Source organism: Delphinapterus leucas, chromosome 4 (assembly GCF_059928025.1).
Source record: "Delphinapterus leucas isolate spDelLeu-1000000601 "Yukka" chromosome 4, BTC_Dleu_Yukka2, whole genome shotgun sequence".
NCBI classification, from domain to species: Eukaryota; Metazoa; Chordata; class Mammalia; order Artiodactyla; family Monodontidae; genus Delphinapterus; species Delphinapterus leucas.
This window is the reverse complement of record NC_143132.1, coordinates 84,175,820-84,188,170: the sequence shown is the minus strand read 5'-3', so window position 1 is coordinate 84,188,170 and position 12,351 is coordinate 84,175,820. Positions and strand designations below refer to the sequence as shown.

The following is a 12,351-nucleotide window of genomic DNA, read 5'->3' as shown; positions in this document are numbered from 1 at the left end:
TAGAGTGCTGGCCTTTGGTAGGGAGAACAGACAGCTCTGGGTCTATTTCAGAATGGTTTCTTTTTTCCTCCTCCTGCCCCAAAATGTGAGGGAATTTTTCTTGGATTTTCACTTTGAGAACTTGGTGGTGTCCTTGGAGGAAAAATCTATGAAAATTTGGGGTTCCCCCTAACACTGGGCCCTCACCATCAAGCTAGTCCACACGCAGCCTCTAGTAATTTGTCAAAATTCCCATTTAAGTGTCCCTATCAGTTTATGGCTCCTGCAGCTTCTGCTCCAGGTTAGCTGATCTTGGCTGTGATTTGCTGTCTTCACTTGCCTGCCCAGATTTCAGGGTGGTGGTTTACCTTGTGGCCTCAGTTCTCTGATGGGTCTAAAATTCATTGATTTTTATTTTGTTCAGATTTTTACTTGCTTTTTGGGTGTGAGTAACAACTTCTATGCTCTTTGCATGTTGGAGCTGAGCTGTTTGTTTTTCAAATTCCAATTGTAAAACTTTACCACGTCCACTGACTCTCCCTTATCCTTTAGCTGCTCCAGGGAAGAAGGCACTAGAGCAGGAACTCTAGGTTCTGAAGTGAACATACGGGGGCCACACCAGGAGCACAACATAGCTCTTTCCTGACTTCTCAGAAGTTGGAAACACTTTCCTTTGGTTGTTTACAAGGGAAGCTCATTGAGGATCTGTGTTCTGTTAGGATTTCTGTGGTTGTCAAATTACCCTTGTTATTTTCCTTTTTCTGATGATCCTTTTCTGTGTTGCTTTATCTAACTTAGAGATTCTGGAGCACAGTGTCTGAGAACCAAGAAGTACATCAAATCCCAGTCACTCCAATTCAGCCACTGCTGGGGTCTGGCTAGATGGACAGATGCAGCTGGTTTCTAGTAGGAATGCCTTGATATTTTCTAAGAGTTCTAAAGTTTTTATTTTCCTATTCACAGTTTTTTAAAATAGATTTTATTTCTTTCTTTATTTATTTATTGGCTGCGTTGGGTCTTTGTTGCTGTGCATGGGCTTTTCTCTAGTTGCCGCAAGTGAGGGCTACCCTTCGTTGAGGTGCGTGGGCTTCTCATTGCAGTGGCTTCTCTTGTTGTGGAGCACGGGCTCTAGGCGTGTGGGCTTCAGTAGTTGTGGCACGTGGGCTCAGTAGTTGTGGCTCATGGGCTCTAGAGCGCAGGCTCAGTAGTTGTGGCACACGGGCTTAGTTGCTCCGCGGCATGTGGGATCTTCCTGGACCAGGGCTTGAACCCGTGTCCCGCGCATTGGCAGACGGATTCTTCACCACTGTGCCACCAGGGAAGCCCCATGGCATTGGCTTTGACAAATATTTGCCTCCTAGAAGTTTTATCAGTAAGATGAACATGCAGTAGCCAGTCTTCCACTGGACAGAGCAGGAGTGGCCTGCGTGGCTGCCAGGGTTCGGCCCAGAGGAGACTCCACAACCCTCTGGAAACATCTCCCCCTCGCTCAACTGTCTTTAAAAACGTTCGCAAAACTTTCCCTCACCTGCTGTGTTACAAAGATCTAACTAAAATAGACCTCCCTATAGGTTTTACCCAAAGGTTAAAAAAAAAAAAAAGTCCCATTTCTTTTTCACATAAAAACAGTGCAATTGAGAAATGCAAATCAAAACTACAATGAGGCATCACCTCACCCCGGTCAGAGCGGCCATCATCAAAAAATCCACAAACAGTAACTGCTAGAGAAGGTGTGGAGGAAAGGGAGCCCTCCCGCACTATTGGTGGGAATGTAAACTGGCACAACCACTATGGAGAACAGCATGGAGGCTCCCCAAGAAGCTAAAAATGGAGCTACCATTCGATCCAGCAATCCTACTCTTGGGCATATATCCAGAGAAAAACATGGTTCAAAGGATACATGCACCCCAGTGTTCACTGTAGTGCTGTTTACAATAGCCAGGACATGGAAGCAACCCAAATGTCCATCAACAGACGAATGGACAAAGAAGATGCGGTACATGTATCAATGGAACATCACTCAGCCACCAAAAAGAACGAAACAATGCCATCTGCAGCAACATGGATGAAACTGGAGACCATCATACGAAGTGAAGTCAGACAGAGAAAGACAAATATCATATGATATGACTCATATGCAGAATCTGCTTGACCCAAAAGGCTGGCGAGGTTAAGCCTCTTAAGCAGGAGCCATTGTTTCCTTTCAAAGCAGGGGATGGAGGGATCTGCTGAGAACCGAAAAGAGAGGGCCCTCACAATCCCTGGCCTCTGCTTCCTCTGTGGCTTCCCCAGCCAGATCTCCTCATCTCATCTGTTCCTTTTCTCGTCCAAAGTCACATGCAGGACCCATTACATAATTTATGGATCCACTGCAAAATGAAAATGCAGGGCCCCTTTTAAAATGTTATTAAGAATTTAAAAATGCCTCCATGGGGTATTAAACCAAATATGGACCCTTCCGAGCTTAGGGCCCTGTGCAACTGTCCAGGTCACATGCCTGGGAAATGGGTCCTGGTCTCATGATTCATGTGTGTGTTAGGTCAGGAGCTGGATCTGAGTCTTCTGCTCATGAAGGTGCTATACAAGGTCAGTTACTGGAGGCCCTGGAGCAGCCAGACAGGCATCAGCAGGCAGACGTGACTCTGAGAACTGGTCGATACTTCACCTTCTGGCCCTGCCTCTCCATCTGTAACAGGGATCATGATACCCTCCCACATTTTTAATCCCTCTAGAATGTGCACTGAATATGAAGTGAGGAAGGAATCTGATTTTTTTTAAATTCTCTAAAATAGTACACTTTGAAGATTGTTATCTATCCCAACCTTTCAGATAAGCTCAATAGTTCTGATCAGATTTATTATATAATACATCTTGATTTCTACTTTTCTCAGTTATCAGCACCACCCTGACAATCTTCTGGTACTCCATTAACTCAACAGATAATTACTTAGCAGAATATAAAATAGTGATTATCATGATATTGAAATGTTATTACTAGGAAACACAGAAGAGAAATATGTAGAAATGCTAATACTTATATTAGGAGAATGAGCTTATGACTGACTTGGTTTTCCATCTCTTGTACTTTCCAAGTTTGTAATGTATTCATATTATTTCTATGTTTAAAAAAATATTACTGATGCCTATCATGAAGAAAATAATGCCAGGTAATATATATGGGAAAATAAAAAGAAAGAAACTACCAGGTCCTTGATTCCCAGGAGCTTCCCAGGTATTGAGAGTATAAATTACAATGTGAGGTAATATTTAGCTAACATTTCACAAGTAAAGAATCTACATCTTCAAAAATGTTGCAGGCGTTGAGTCACAGTCACTGACATAGCTGGCTGATGTCTCCACAACAATTTTAACTCAAGAGTATGCCAATGAGGGTAGTTAGCCTATCCTTTTCTGAAAGCTACTGTGGAAAGGAACCTTCAATTCACCTTAGAACTTCCTCCATTTTTGCCTTATTTCCCACTAATAGGTGGCATACGTTGTGCTCTTTTTTTTAACTATCACGTTCTAAATGAATTTAATTACTGTGCCATGCTCAGGGACAGTTCTAAGTTTTGTAGGGCTTGAAACAAAAACAATTTGGGAGCCCACTTTAAGATGAGTACAAAATTGGGTACAGGTTCTTCAAAGAGGTTCATGCAAGAGAAGGGCCTGAAGCTTTAGTTCATTACCTTCAAGGTAAATCTCTCTCTGGTCATGGTCCCCAAATGAATTTTTCTCTATAAAGTCACTTGACTTACAGGTGTGTGTGTGTGTGTGTGTGTGTGTGTGTGTGTGTGTGTGTGTGTGTGTGTGTGTGTATTTAACACAAAATCTATGAAACAATAAACTTTTATAATCAATATCTTATTTTAAGCAATACACATGAAAATAAAATTCCTGATAATAAGATAAATTAGAAATCCACATAGTATCTGCTATAGTGGTACCCAGAGAAGCAGTTCAGTGTGGTCACTTAAGAGTGTGAATTCTGGAGTCAAACTGCCTGTATTCAAATCCCAGCTTCACCACTTCCCAGCTGGGAGACGTCAGGCAAGTCAGATGACCACTCTGTTGCTCAGTATTTTCACCTGAAAAATGGGAACAGGGTCCACCTAATGGGATTGTTGCAGGAATTAGACTAGAAATAGAAGGATAGCAAGATTACTACCTAGTATATGTAAAATACTTAGAACCTGGCACATGGTTAAGTGCAATATAAGGATGAGCTATTAGTATATTTGTTAACATATCACTTACAATTCAATTTGGCTAACTATTAGCATTTTCTGAGCATCTCAAATGATGCTTTATCTGTAAGATAGAGCTTAGTTTCTTACAAGAATTTTTTTTTTTTTTGAAAAGACTCTAAATTCCATCAACAAGAAATGAATTGAGGACTTCCCTGGTGGCGCAGTGGTTAAGAATCCGCCTGCCAGTGCAGAGGACACGGGTTCGATCGCTGGTCCGGGAAGATCTCACATGCCACAGAGCAACTACGTCCGTGCGCCACAACTACTGAGCCTGAGCTCTGGAGCCCGCAAGCCACAACTACTGAGCCCACATGCCACCACTACTGAAGCCCGGGCGCCTAGAGCCCGTGCTCCGCAACAAGAGAAGCCACTGCAACGAGAAGCCCGTGCACCAAAACGAAGGGTAGCCCCCGCTTGCCGCAACTAGAGAAAAGCCCACGCACAGCAACGAAGACCCAACGCAGCCAAAAATTAATTAATTAAAAAATTTTTGAGTCAGAAAAAAAAGCTGAACCCACCTTGGTGTGTCCACAAACTTCTCAATCAGCATCACATCATCATTGAAAGACTTCTTAGCTTCTCTCCGCGCTGATTCTAATTGCTCTTGAAATTCTTTTTCGGATCTAATGATCCTCATACCCTAATATGGAAAGATAGTTACGACTACAACATAAGTAAAACAAATTAGATAGCCCAAAATGGAAAACACGAGCATGCGCAATCTTACTTTTCCTCCTCCACCACGGATGGCTTTAATCATGACGGGGTAACCGATTCTCCTAGCATGCTCTTTCAGGCATTGGTCTGATTGGTCCTCACCGTGATAACCTTCCACAACAGGCACTCCAGCAGCAGCCATGATGGATTTGGCTGTGCTTTAGAATAAAAAAACCAAGATGTCCTAAATCTATGGATTATTTCATACAAGAGAAACACAAATACTTCCTAGTCTATAAAATACAATGGAAGTTTAAAAATAAAACATTCCATAGGTAAAAGGACTATAGTCTGAGACAACAAATATTAATACAAATGTTAAAATATCTATTAGTTTTCTCAATCCAGTTTTCATGTGGTAGCTCATCTCACCTTGTTTTTAATCCCCCAAAACTGATTAACATATTGATTAGAAACACTAATTAGTTGAATATTTTCTGTAACTCACTGTAGTGGCAAATAAATAACTTTTGCCTATGATGACAAAAGGGTATAATTAACATGTCTATTATAGTTAAAACAAACCATTTCAATTAGTCTTCCTATGGCTGTATTTAAAAGATATAAACTTGGGCTTCCCTGGTGCGCAGTGGTTGAGAGTCCGCCTGCCGATGCAGGGGACACGGGTTCGTGCCCTGGTCCGGGAAGATCCCACATGCCGCGGAGTGGCTGGGCCTGTGAGCCATGGCCGCTGAGCCTGTGCTCCGCAACGGGAGAGGCCACAACAGTGAGAGGCCCGCATACCGCAAAAAAAAAAAAAAAAAAAGATATAAACTCATACCTCTTTATACCCATGTCTCTAATTGCTGATGAAGGAGGACCTATAAAAATAATTCCTTCTTGCTTACACAGTTCGGCAAATTCCATGTTTTCTGAGAGAAAACCATATCCCGGATGGATAGCCTAGAAAGGAGAAATGAAAGGATAAACCTTCTAGTGCTCCCCTGGCAGACTCTGATGCAGGTGATGGAATCTTCCTCTGGGGAGGCCTCTCCCTATACTGGTGATAGGTATACTATGGTCTCTATCAGAATATGTTTCTAAAGAGGGGTTTCTTTAGAACTTTAATACTAAAGTTCTAAAGCCTTACCCAAACCAGAAATATCTATATTTCTTTTCATTATGGTAATATACACATCAAATTTACCATTTTAACCACTGTTCAGTGTATAGCTCAGTGGCATTAAGTACATTCACAAACTTGTGCAACCATTACCATCATCCATCATCCCCCAAAGAAACTCTATTACTATTAAATAGTAATTCCCCATTCCCCGATAACCTCTATTTTACTTGCCATCTCTATGAATCTGCCTATTCTCCGTACCTGATAAAAGTGGAATCATACAATATTTGTCCATTTGTCTCTGGCTTATTTTATTTAGCATGATGTTTTTCAAGGTTGATCCATGTATCACAATTTCATTACTTTTTATGGCTGAATAATGATCCACTGCAGGTATATTCCACATTTTGTTCATCCATTCACCTGTTGATGGACGTGTGGATTGTTTCCATCTTTTGGCTATTGTGAATAATGCCACTATGAACACTGGTGTTCAAATACCTGTTTGAGTTCCTGCTTTAAATTCTTTTAGGTATTGGGTTGGCCAAAAAGTGCCTTTGGTTTTTAAGTAAAAATAAAAGACACATTTTTCATTTTCACCATGAACTTCATTGAACAACGTATTCACCCTTTTGTTCCACTACCTTCTGCCATTTTTCAGGCAACTTCATAATTCCATCTTCCCAAAACTTTTTATCTTTTTGAGCAAAGAACTGTTCCAGGTGCCTTTTACAGTCTTCCAGGGAATTGAAATTTTTTCCATTAAGAGAATTTTGTAAAGACTAAAATAAATGGAAATCCGAAGGTGCAATGTCTGGTGAATATGGTGGATAAATCAGAACTTCCCAGCCAAGCTGTAACAGTTTTTGCCTGGTCAACAAAGAAACATGCGGTCTTGCGTTATTCTGACAGAAGATTATGCGTTTTCTGTTGACTAATTCTGGACGCTTTTCATCGAGTGCTGCTTTTAGTTGGTCTAATTGGGAGCAGTACTTGTTGGAATTACTCGTTTGGTTTTCCAGAAGGAGCTCATAATAGAGGACTCTCTTCCAACCCCACCATATATACAACATCACCTTCTTTGGATGAAGACCGGCCTTTGGTGTGGTTGGTGGTGGTTCATTTCACTTGCCCCACGATCTCTTCCGTTCCACATTATTGTACAGTATCCACTTTTCATCACCCGTCACAATTTGTTTTAAAAACTGAACATTTTCGTTATGTTTAGGTAGAGAATCACATGCGAAAATATTTTTTTTTGCTTAACTTATGTGGAACCCAAACATCAAAGCGATTAACATAAGCAAGCTGGTGTGAATGATTTTCAACGCTTGATTAGGATATTTTGAGTATGACGGCTGTCTCCCGCATGGTATACTGTTGATTGTTCTCAATTAATGTCTCGATTTGATCGCTATCAACTTTAACTGGTCTACCCGACAATGGAGCATCGTCCAGCGAGAAATCTCCAGCACAAAGTTTCGCAAACCACTTTTGACATGTTCGATCAGTCACAGCACCTTCTCCATACACTGCACAAATCTTTTTTTTTGCGTTTCAGTTGCGTTTTTACCTTTCTTGAAATAATAAAGCATAATATGCCGAAAATGTTGCTATTTTTCTTCCATCTTCAGTATTAAAATGGCTACACAAAAATTCAGCAATTTTGATAAGTCTTTTTTATTTATTATTTTATTTATTTATTTTTTTTTTTTTTTTTTGCGGTATGCAGGCCTCTCACTGTTGTGGCCTCTCCCGTTGCGAAGCACAGGCTCCGGACGCGCAGGCCCAGCGGCCATGGCTCACGGGCCTAGCCACTCCTCAGCATGTGGGATCTTCCCAGACTGGGGCATGAACCCGTGTCCCCTGCATCGGCAGGCAGGTTCTCAACCACTGCGCCACCAGGGAAGCCCGATAAATCTTTTTCAAATGCACGCTGATATGACAGCTGTCACATACAATCTCACAAAATTGTTTCAAATGAAGTTAAAGACAACTAAGTGCTACTAGAGCCACCTTACAGAAAAAACCGAATGAAACTTTTGGCCAGCCCAATATACATGAAATGTCAAGTAATATCAGCAAGCAGGAGTAAAGGGCTTCAGAGTGGTAAGGGGAGTGGGTGGTTGTTTGCAGTGTCTCCATATAAAGCTGGCCTAGAACTGAAACCACATATCCAAAAGCTGAAAAGAGCACCCTAGAATGATATTAACTCATTTAGCTTCAGGTCACTATCTGCCGATGCTACCTTTCCAAAAAAAAAGCTAAGAAGCAAACAAAAGTTCATAGAGTACTGGAGTCTATATATACTTCAGTGAAAGAGGACCCCCCTCATATCTTAACCTCATCACTTGCAACTTACTCAGAGTTTTAAGAAATTTATTTACTTGGCTTTCTAGGCCACGGAAGAGGAAAATCAGTAACTGAATGACAGCAAGACTGCTAAGAGAAACATGCCGACAGTGAAAAGGGAGGAAACAGAGGAAAGCAAAAAAGCTTAAATGGTTTAGTGAGGAATAAGGCAACTCTCCAACTTCAATAGTTCTGAGGGCATTTTTGTTCTTTTAAAATAATAATTAAGTATGTTTAATTTTAACCAAGTGAATGTAAAAATAAAAAGCGTATCCAACCCTATTTCAAAAGAGTTATGTCCAAAGAACATTTCAAAATAAAAGCAGTAAGCTTCAGATGTCTGGGAAACTCATGTGAATAGAAAAACCCACATCTTAGTGACAGCAAACAGCAAAATGCTAGATAGTGAATAAAATGCTAAATAATCACATTTTGATGTCAGCCTGGAGTTTTGCTCTTTTTAAACCAAAGTTTAATTTTAGTCATTTTTCATGAAATGTCATATACTATTTATATTAGGCAAAGTAAAACAGGTCTACATCCCAGTCCTCCCTGGTTTTTTAACAGCTTTTTTAAAGGTATGCTTTACAATGCATAACATTCACTCATTTCCAATTTGATGAATTTAGCAAATTTATACAATTGTGCTATAACTGGACTATAAATACAATCCAGTTTTAGAACACTTCTACCAGAAGTTCCTATGTACCCATGTGCATAAATGATCAATCCTTGCTCACAGAACCAGGCAACTACTGACCTGCTTTTTCTCTCTCTAATTTCGCCTCTTTTAGAAGTCTCACACAATGGAACCATATAGTCCGTAGCCTTATATGTATGGCTTCTTAAACTTAGCATAATTTTCTGTGGCTCATCCTCAAACGAAAAATGAAATACTGATGCATGCCACAACATGGATGAATATAGCACATTTGTTTACAGATTGTATGGATATATCATATTTTGTTTTTTATTAATTTGGATTTTTCCCAGTTTCTGGCTATTATGAGTAATGCTGTTATAAACATGCATGTACAAGTCTTCATTAATTTTTCTCAGCAACGTTTTATAGTTTTCAGTACATAGGTCTTGAATTGCTTTTGCTAACTTTATTACTAAGTATTTGATTTTCTTTGATGTTATTACAAATGTAACTGTTTCCTTAATTTCATTTTCAAAGTGTTGGTTGCTAGACTCCTTTCTTTTCGAACAGATACTTAATTTGACAGAACCCTGATTAACTAGATAAATACTCTCCCTTCATAACTAAGAAGAAAAGCTGCTGTCTCCTTGCAAAAAATAATATTCAAACACATTATGGGAATGGCCTCAAGAAGTTTAACTAATTTCTCTTAGGGTGAACACTTTAATATATCCAAACCACAGTATCCTCGAGCATTTGAATGGATTAAAAAGGAAATCTAGGGCTTCCCTGGTGGCGCAGTGGTTGAGAGTCCGCCTGCCGATGCAGGAGACACGGGTTCGTGCCCCGGTCCGGGAAGATCCCACATGCCGCGGAGCGGTTAGGCCCGTGAGCCATGGCTGCTGAGCCTGTGCATCCGGAGCCTGTGCTCCGCAACGGGAGAGGCCACAACAGTGAGAGGTCCGCGTACGGCAAAAAAAAAAAAAAAAAAAAGGAAATCTAATAACACTTCTATTACCAGCGGGCTAATTCCAAGCCATCAGGCATGTATCTAGCTGCCAATTCACCCTGGTGGATCACAGGATTGTAAGCCTGTTTAGATTGTTCATCCCATAGGACTAATATGCCTTTAACAATAAAGACAGAAAACTGGCATCATCTCCTACCCTTAAATCTCTGCCAAAATAATTTCTTCCATGTTTTTAGTTTATGTCTATTCTGCTCTGTGCTTGTTCAAGCATATGCACAGGTCCAAAGTTGTTGTTGTTGTTATTAGCTCTGTCTTCAGCAAAAATGAGATGTGTCCTTTCCGTGGTGGAGGGGACAAGCCATACTCTTCAAATTCTTTTTTTTTTTTTTTTAACATTTTTAAATTTTTGGCCGCGTTGCGTGGCTTGCAAGATCTTAGTTCCCTGACCAGGGATCAAACCTGGGCCCCCGGCAGTTTAAGTCTGGAATCCTAACCATTGGACCACCAGGGAACTCCCTCAAAAACTCTTTTTTTTTTTTTTTTCAAATTCTTATTACCAAGAATTTCCTACCCCAATCTGTGATTCTTATGACATTTGGATTTCCTTTTGGTCACCCACATAGATGACCAGTATTTAGTTAAATAACTTGCTATATTCATTAAAGTTATTTGTCAGTGATTTTGAAACATCTCAAACAAAGTTATTCATTCCTGGTGAAACTGGAGCACTTTTACATAACATTCATGTTCAGAAGCTAATCCAGATAACTAAGGGAATAAGTGAGGTCTGGCAAAAGCTTTTCACTAAAGAATAATATACTTACAAAAAAGTGCACATTATAAGTATACAGCTTTTATAAACATAGTTTTCATAAACTGAATACACCTGTGTAGACAACACTCAGCTCAAAAAATAAGCACTAGCTTTCCACCAGAGAGCATAAAGCTCCCTTCCAGGTGACTTTAGGCCCCTCCCACAGTACTATATCAACATTCTCTTTAAAAGGCTCCTCAGTGATTCTAATCTTCAGCCAGCACTTACTACTACTACCTCTTTCCCAGCCAGAGAAGGCCTGAGAAAACTGTCGAGAGGACTAGCCTAATGAGCATGATTACCATTACATCTTTTAGATTCTCTCAATACAGCTATGTTACCAGGCAAATCACCAGAAATTTAGCTCAAGTGTAAATTTTACTCTAGCATCTACAAAAACGCCTATGTTAAAATGGCCACATTTAGAAGTCTACATGGAAACACAAAAGACCCCAAATAGCCAAAACAAACTTGAGAAAGAACAGAGCTAGAGGAATCATGCTCCCTGACTTCAGACTATACTACAGAGCTACAGTAGTCAAAGCAGTATGGTACTGGCACAAAAAGAGACACACAGATCAATGGAACAGGATAGAGAGCCCAGAAAAAAACCCCACACACTTGTCAATCAATCTACGACAAAGAGGCAAGAATATACAATGGAGAAAAGACAGTCTCTTCAATAAGTGGTGGGAAAACTGGACACCTACATGTAAAAGAATAAAATTAGAACATTCTCTAACACCATATACAAAAATAAACTCAAAATGGATTAAAGACCTAAATGTAAGACCAGATACTATAAAACTCCTAGAGGAAAACACAGGCAGAACACTCTTTGACATAAATTGCAGCAATATTTTTTTTGATTCATTTCCTAAAGTAAAGGAAATAAAAGCAAAAATAAACAAATGGAACCAAATTAAACTTAAAAGCTTTTACACAGCAAAGGAAACCATTGCCAAAACTAAAAGACAACCTATTGAATGGGAGAAAATGTTTGCAAATGATATGACTGATAAGTGATGAATATCCAACATATATAAACAGCTCATACAACTCAACATCAAAAAAACAAACAACCCAATTAAAAAATGGGCAGAAGAACTGCAAAGACATTTTTCCAAAGAGGAAATGCAGATGGCCAACAGGCACATGAAAAGATGCTCAACATCACTAATCATCAGGGAAATGCAAATAAAAACCACAATGAGATATCACCTCACAACTGTCAGAATGGCTACCATCAAAAAGAACAGAAATAACAAATGTTGGTGAGGATATGGAGAAAAGGGAACACCTGTACACTGTTGGTGGGAATGTAAATTGGTGCAGCCACTGTGGAAAACAGTATGGAGGTTTCTCAAAAAACTAAACATTGAACTACCATATGACCCAGCAATTCCACTCCCAGGTATATATCTAAAAAAAATAAAGACACTAATTTGAAAAGATATATGCACCCCAATGTTCACAGCAGCATTATTTACAATTGCCAAGATCTGGAAGCAACGTAAGTGCCCATCAATAGATGATTGGATACAGAAGATGTGGTATATA

General features: G+C 39.9%; 1 protein-coding gene across 8 annotated transcripts in view; it reads right to left on the bottom strand.

Moving 5' to 3' along the window:
- MCCC1 (methylcrotonyl-CoA carboxylase subunit 1) overlaps positions 1–12,351 on the bottom strand; it is a 63,260-nt gene that overhangs the window by 36,599 nt on the left and 14,310 nt on the right. For 5 of the 8 annotated variants that reach the window (XR_016393064.1, XR_016393063.1, XR_016393065.1 and 2 more), the window contains 3 exons: positions 5,728–5,849; positions 4,957–5,104; positions 4,748–4,869 (listed from right to left, as the gene is read on the bottom strand). Coding sequence is in view for 5 of the 8 variants with exons in the window: in XM_022571285.3 (XP_022426993.1) it covers positions 4,748–4,869; positions 4,957–5,104; positions 5,728–5,849 (392 nt within the window). In the remaining 3 variants the exon portion in view is untranslated. The remainder of the gene's footprint in view (positions 1–4,747; positions 4,870–4,956; positions 5,105–5,727; positions 5,850–12,351) is intronic. The other 3 variants (XM_022571305.3, XM_089910791.1, XM_022571312.2) reach the window with 1 other exon arrangement.